We start from the raw sequence: 7,596 nt of genomic DNA, 5'->3' as shown, positions 1-7,596 counted from the left end.
ATATATATATATATATATATATGTGCATGTATATATATCTTTACACGTATATATATTTATCCACATACATTGTCCGCTATCTCAAAAACTAATGGTACTGACCTCGGCTGTTTATCTGTTAATTTTCCATTTTCTCACCTCTTCATCCTTTTCTAGTTCCAGACCCATCCCCAGGAGGTTTGCCTCAAATTCCTCACGTCTAAAGCGCTTGTCATCCTCATGATAATCTGCCCGTTGCTCCTGGGCAGCAATCTCAGGGTCCTCTTTGGGGTGCAAAGGAGCTTGGCTGCCTCTCAATTTCAAGCTCCGGTGAAGTCGTCGGACAAAATTGTTGTCTCTAAACCTGGATGACTGACGTCTTTCACTGCTTGGCTTTTGAATGTGGTATACTAAAACATAGTCCACTCGTCGCTTCCCATCCAAAAAGAATGAGCCCAGACCTGGATGTAGAAGAGAGGTCTCTTCCATGTAGAGACTTTTCAATGGCTAGAAGAAAGGAAACATAATTTTAGCTTAGGTCAAATCATGTCAATTTGATTTGTATATTTGCTCAAATTCACAAAACACATTTATCTTAAAGGGTTTTACTGTTTTTAAATTGAAAATGTTTTATGTTATTTTTATTATTTTATTTTATTTTTCTGTTTTATTTAATATATTAAGCACAGCTTAAAATAAATACACATATTTGTTATTAAAAAAAGAAAACTGTAAAGAACATCATTAATGAAAACTGATACTACTAATTTTATACTTACTTCTAATTTTTTATAGTCATTCAAATACTGAACACAAAAGTGTTTACATAGACCAGTGGATCTCAAACCTTTTATACTCAGTACAACCTGAGAAAACATTGAGCTCCCTGAGTACCACCATAATGACCAACATTAGAATATAGCAGCATAGGCCTTCCCTATTAGCTTCCACCACACTGGAGAGATGTTTAAACATTAATATTAAAGTATTAAAGTATTAATTGTGCATGCTATTTTTTTCTAAATTTATTCAATTAAAAATGTAAACGTGAAAATATGAATTTTCCCTGCGTACCGCTAAAGAGCGCTTGCGTACTACCAGTGGGACATGTACCATAGTTCCACTGACAAAGACAATTATTCTTTCAGTGTATGGATATCACTTTTAATGGCTATAATGCTACAGTTAGGGATGTAACAATTCACTCAGCTCACGATACAATACGATCCACAATTTTAGGTTTGTGATACGATTTTATCACCATTTTTCAAAATTAGTTCCAAATTATGACCAAATACAATCATCTTTTATTTTTAAAAAACAATGCAAAATACTAGGGCGGCACGGAATATTCGGCCATCGAAAGACTTTTATCTATATATATATATATATACATATATATATATATATATAGTAGTATATATATATTCTATATATATATATACACACACATATATATATATATAGGAGTATATATATATTATATATATATATATATAGTAGTATATATATACACATATATATATATATAATAGTATATATATATTGTATATATATATATACCTGTAACACTACAGCTAGCCATAAACACAACACATCAGTATCCTGATTTACTTTACTACTTTACTCTACAGGTCGAATGAGTAGTCTCCCAGCTTTCACACTCAACTGAAAAACTTCAAAAAGCAGCTGAGGTGATAGAACTGAAACATCACTTTATCCCAAAAGCTACAAGAAGCTTATTAAACTGCAATATTTGATCATGTTTAGCCTATCATGTTATTTACCTAACAATACAACACACAACAAATAATTGGGTCATGGAAAATACTTATTAACTTGAGGCCTTACTATAGACTCGTTGTTTCTGCTGGGAAGATATTCCATATGGGATATTTTTTCTTTGCTAAGAACCTTTCCATACTTGGCCTCCATAATGGGCTCCTCCTTGACAGGCAGTTTAACTGCTCCAAAGCCAGAGTTGGAAAACCTGAGAACAAAAGAGGTAAAGTGAAAAACCTAATGATACAATCTGAAACATAAAACAATCAAGAGTGGGAATTTGGCAATGTTACCAAAAGATGCTACTCGTGACACAGCCAAAGGTTAACGTCAGGAATAGAATCTAAACAAAACTGGAAGCTGAGCATGTAGAAGATTCACTACTTCACTAAAACAATGTTTTTACGGATTTACACCATTCACAGATTCACAAAGTTCTGGGTTTAACATCAAGCTCAATCATTTTCTCTGCAGTAGGTAATGATACACGAAAAATGCTTGTGCTTCAAAGTTGCTGATGGATTAAGTTAATGGGATTCCTTGTGTTTGCAAAATACATTATATTTATATGACAGACGTCACTCCTAAGTGGTCATAAGGTCAAGGGTAACATAGACCTTTATCAGACCACTTATGTACGTAAAAGCAGACCCATTTAGAACTTTGTAGGGTAGCATTAGTGATTGGACAAAAAAAACAGATGTGTTGCTGCCACATTTTGAACCATCTCTAGTGGGTACATAGCACAGGCTGGTAAGCTTTCTAGGAGGCCCTGTTAGAAATGATGATTTGAAGACTTAAGCCTGTGTGTAAACTAGTCAAAGTCAGCTTTATTGTCAAATTCTTCAGGATGCTCTCAACGGTTCCTGTGTAGAATGTGGTCATGAAGGGTGGTGAAGCACTTGCTCGTTTAAGTTTGTGCAGGAAGTACAGGTGCTGCTGGGCTATCTTCACCAGTAATGCCATTTTGGTGGTCCACGAGAGGTCCTCACTGATATGCACCCCCAGGAATTTAGCGCTGGTCACTCTCTGCAAAGTAGCACCATCGATGGTCAGTGGTGGGTGTTTGGTGTGGCTTCTTTTGAAGTGGACAACAATATCCTTAGTCTTGCTGACATTTAGCAGGAGGTTATTGTCACCGCACCACATGGTCAGAAGGTCTACCACTTTCCTGTGACCAGAGTTGTGTCGCCTGCAAACTCAAGGTGGTTGGTGCTGTAGGGTGTCGTGCAGTCATGTGTCAGTAGGGTGGGAAGCCCCTGTGCTCAGAGTGATGCTGCTCAAGGTTTTGTTGCCGACATGTACACCTTGTGGTCTCTAGATAAGGAAGTCTAGCAGCTAGTTGCAAGGGAGGTACTGAGACCCAGTTTGTCCAGTTTGCAGATGGTTTGCTGGTGTTGAGTGTCCTCGTCAGGCTTGCAGCAGTTAGGCACAGAGTCCGGTCATGGCGGGGTGGGGTGGGGGTTGGGTAGGGGTTCTGTGGGTGGGTGTTGTTCTTCAAAGTGTTACATGACGCCATTGTCCTGGAAGCAGGCAGGAGCCAAATGCGATACCAGGGAGACTTTCAGGTGTAGCAGGTTCAGTAACAAAAACAGGACAAGGCAAAGTCCAAACATGGACTGCAGCAAAACAAAAACTACAAGGCATGGACTGCAGCAAAGCATGGGCTTCTTCAAAACATGAGGAACTAGGAACACACAGAACACCAGAGCACGGACAGAGTGAGGGAGAGAGGTATATATACAGTACAAAGGGCACCAGGTGATAGATTTAAACTTAGGCTTAGGCTTTCTTTATTGTCATTGCACAGAAACACACACAAAACCCAGTGAAAACAGTGATACGACTAATAACAAATACAGGTACATAATAACAATAAAACAGGTGAGTGTGATGACACTGATTGCACCACAGAGCAGACGGCAGGACCAGGGAACAAACAGCTCTCACAAAAGCGTGCAAAGAAGCTGTTCAGGTCATTGAGCAAAGAGGTCACCTCCTCCTCCTCTTGTCACCTCCCGCCTTGACTATTGCAACTCCCTCCTCTTTGGTCTCACCCACAAGTCTCTTCATAAGCTCCAACTGGTCCAGAACTTAGCCGCCCGCATCATTACTAGAACCCCTTCCATCCACCACATCACTCCTGTCCTGCAACAGCTTCACCGGCTCCCGATCAAGTTCCGTATTCACTACAAGATCCTTCTGCTCACATTCAAAGCCATCCACAACTCTGCTCCACCATACATCTCAGATCTTCTTCATGTCGCTGTTCGCTTCCTCAGATCGTCCTCCTCCATACATCTGACTGTCCCCTCCGCCCGTCTCGCCACCATGGGGTACAGAGCTTTCAGTCGCTCTGCTCCCCAGCTCTGGAACTCTCTGACCCCCCGTCTTGAGGAACATCAATTCACTCCCACAATTCAAGTCTGCACTTAAAACTCATCTGTTTAAAATTGCCTTCTCCATCTGATATTTCACTGCTGTATTTTAACTTGTTCTTAATGTTGTAACGTTTTGTTGTTTTGTTTGTTTTAATGCTGTGTTGTTATCTTTGTATTCACTGTAAGGTGTCCTTCTGTCGTCTCTGTCATTGGTGTGGAACCCCAGGGTTCACCTCCTGGGCAAGTTCGAATCCCGGTTAGGGCGGTTGGTACCTTCCAGTGGACTCACCACCCGCAGGAAGGTTTGGTACGGTGCAATGTGATTTGGGTGGCGACTGCTGCCCCCGCGACCCGGTAACGGATAAGCGGATGAAAATGGATGGATGGATGGATGGAAGCCACTGTGTATGCAACTTTATTAGCGTTCTCGTAACATTGCGCTTGTCCTTTTAAATGCTGAATGCTTGGTTTCCAAGTTGTTTTGAAGGCTTCGTTGCCTCATTAGAGAACTGTTCACATGGGCTCGGCGTGTCGTAACAATCTGTCGCAATAAATCCATATTTCAAGTTCGATTTCTTGAATTGGCTGGCTAAATGCAGCTTTCTTTTTCTTTGAAGATGTAGGCTCATCTTCTGTCTCCTCAGTGGCTCTTTTACCCTGCGCAAAGAAGCTTTCCAAAGACGTTTTTTGTTCATTTTGCCAGCTTGGGAGTTTCAACTTAATGTATTATTTGTAACAGGCGGGAGTAGACCTTTTAAGAAGGGAATCTGAGAGAAAATTATTTTTTTTCAAATTAAAACATCATTCAGCGTCAGATAATTTATAAAACGGAAATAATGCAAGTTATACATATATATATATATTTAAGTTATCTTAAGAATTGATTTGGTGCAAAGCGTTCCTGTTAAGATATTGTAAATACATTTATTCAATCTTTACAATATATTCACTATTCATAATTCACTCAGTGTCTGTGATGAACCTCGGTTATATATATTCATTGTATTAAGTTTCCATATCAATTTACACTGTTTGTTTTTGAATGCTGTACTAAAAGGAGAAGTACTGAAGAAAGGTGTGCATGCTGATGGTTTACATAACAGGATGGCATGGATGGCACTGACTGTTACGCTTGGTGAAAGAGACAGGTCACAGAACCGGCCTGAACCAGTTTCTGTGCCCAAATAATGAGGAAAACAGAACATGAAAAAGGAGAAGAATCCAAAGTGTATTTCCTTGATCGAACCTGAGTTACTGAGCAGAATAGCTCAGCACATGTACACGTTTTCTATTGGTGGAGAATCTTTGTTTGGAGCAGCCTTTGCCAATCAGCGCTCAGAAGTTGCGCGTGAAGGGTTAAGGTTCTGACCATTGATGTGTGTGTAGAAAAAAACTGTATTTAAGCTCTGAGCACTGAGGAGTTCCTCAGTGCAGTTCTGAATGTAACCATTGTTCTGCACTCCTTGCATGGAAGTAAAACTTTTAAAATTTGACATCTCGTATTTGATTCTTTATTTGATCAGATCTTTATTTGATCTTTATTTGAATTTTTTTGTGTGTTCGGAAACTGGGGTATGAACTAACAGCATTTTTTTTACAGTCCTATCTAACAGAAAAAGTTTCCTGACAGTTCCATTCTCTCATCTCGGCTGATATTTGTGACCACAAAAAACAAGCAGATTTTAAATAATAATAATATTAATAAACACTTAACCAAGTCTTTTTGATCAAATGCTGATGCTGTGTTTGCTCAAATGTGCACTAATTTGCTGCCTCACCTTTATTAACCCACTGCTGCATGAAATTAGCACATTTCCAGAGAGGCTAATAGAGATGCAAGCATGGCTTATACACAGTTTTGGATCCCTCCAGCTGTTAAGTGGAATCCAAGGTGGAAACTATACCAAATTGAAGCCATCGAAATCAAATTACAATCGAACACCAGTGACATAAACACAAGCTAGCATGTACACATACAAACGCGTATTCTGCACGCTCCCAGTTGTGTTCTGTGTAAATAAATAGGTTTACACATCAACACACTATACACGCACTGTCATTAATAGAAAAAGACGCAGAGGCGTATATAGGATAGAAGAATATTTTTATGTCAGCGGTGGCAACAGTGTTTTAATTAACGGCACGACTGTTGGTCATAAAACGTTTAAAACAATATTCATATTTTGAAAAAAAAAAAAAGGTTAAAATAATGACGGCAATGTGTTGCGTACAAAAGCTACTATTGGCATATGGTGATATTGCGATTGTAGATGCGTTTTGCCTTTAAAATGAACTTTTTAGGACTTATATATAAGAAAACGTAGTAGCATACGTTTTCTGGGACTTCATATTGGGACGACCCCTCATTTATTCAAGACACATTTGAAACGTTTATTCCCTCATTTATTCAAGACACATTTGAAAAATTTTTTATTTCCGAGTAAATACAAATGCGAGAGTGAGATGAAGAGGGAGACGGCGAGCAAAAGGGAGAGCGAAAGAAATATCAAAACAATGTGAAGCACACGAGCCTATTCTAATACACGTTTGTAAAATATAACTTTAAACAGTGTAATGTGTCACGAGATTGTACTAATTTGCAGATACAAGGACCTTTGACAATCAAACCACGAATGTTTTGTATGGGCTCTGCTATAACCTTATACCGATTCTATTTTTGTATCTATATTCTATCCTTAAATGTAATATATATCTAAAAATATATATATATAAAACATAAGAATGTACTTACCTTTTCTTTGATGAGATTCAGAAGTATTGAAGCACAGCAGAAGGTACAAAGGAAATAATAGGCAGGGTGAGGCAACACTTCCCACGTACCTGGGTGTGTAAAGGCGGAAAGACAAGGAAGTGCTGACGGTCACTTCGTCTACATATCCACCTATTTTCACAACTCACAATGTCGTGGGAGGGCTAAACACCTATCCATACGCAAACACACGTACGTACGCGCGCGCGCGCGCGCTCACACACACATACATCGTGTAACAATTAAATCGGGAGGAGGAAGAGTCTTTTATGTGTATTACATGGAGCATGTGTGGACTTGCTATCCATTGCCAGATCGTTTTCCAACTCATAAAGGTAGACGAACCTTTGAAAGACACTAACCATATGCAGGTAAATCGAACAACTATTAAAAAAAATACAAACTACTTAACATATCCAGCCTAGGAAAAGTTGGGAAGGGCTCCAACTCCCTTGGGGTAGTAATGGTAGAACATAGATGGATGGGTGGATGGATGGATGACAACGCATATTTTGAAAATAATTAAATTAATTGGCGTTGATACTACAAGCATTTTGTTCTTTTCAGAAATGTGTTTTATTCAGGGTCATAAAAATTTACTGACAAGGACAATAAAGTCTAAGCTACGTTCCCCAAATATATTGTAAGATAAATTACCGCATAATCAACAGTCAAGTCACTGTT

At 38.9% G+C, this 7,596-nt stretch overlaps 1 protein-coding gene across 1 annotated transcript in view; it reads right to left on the bottom strand.

The window, feature by feature from the left end:
* Positions 1-7,356, bottom strand: part of ano1a (anoctamin 1, calcium activated chloride channel a) — a 54,674-nt gene extending 47,318 nt beyond the window's left edge. Inside the window, exons 1-3 of the mRNA XM_008309854.3 lie at positions 6,895-7,356; positions 1,831-1,969; positions 139-486 (exon numbers count right to left, since the gene is read on the bottom strand). Coding sequence (XP_008308076.1) covers positions 139-486; positions 1,831-1,914 — 432 coding nt within the window. The 5' untranslated portion in view covers positions 1,915-1,969; positions 6,895-7,356. The remainder of the gene's footprint in view (positions 1-138; positions 487-1,830; positions 1,970-6,894) is intronic.
* Positions 7,357-7,596: the final 240 nt, after the last annotated feature.

This window comes from Cynoglossus semilaevis, chromosome 5 (assembly GCF_000523025.1).
Source record: "Cynoglossus semilaevis isolate Cse_v1.0 chromosome 5, Cse_v1.0, whole genome shotgun sequence".
Taxonomy (NCBI): Eukaryota; Metazoa; Chordata; class Actinopteri; order Pleuronectiformes; family Cynoglossidae; genus Cynoglossus; species Cynoglossus semilaevis.
This window is presented reverse-complemented; position numbering and strand designations above follow the sequence as displayed.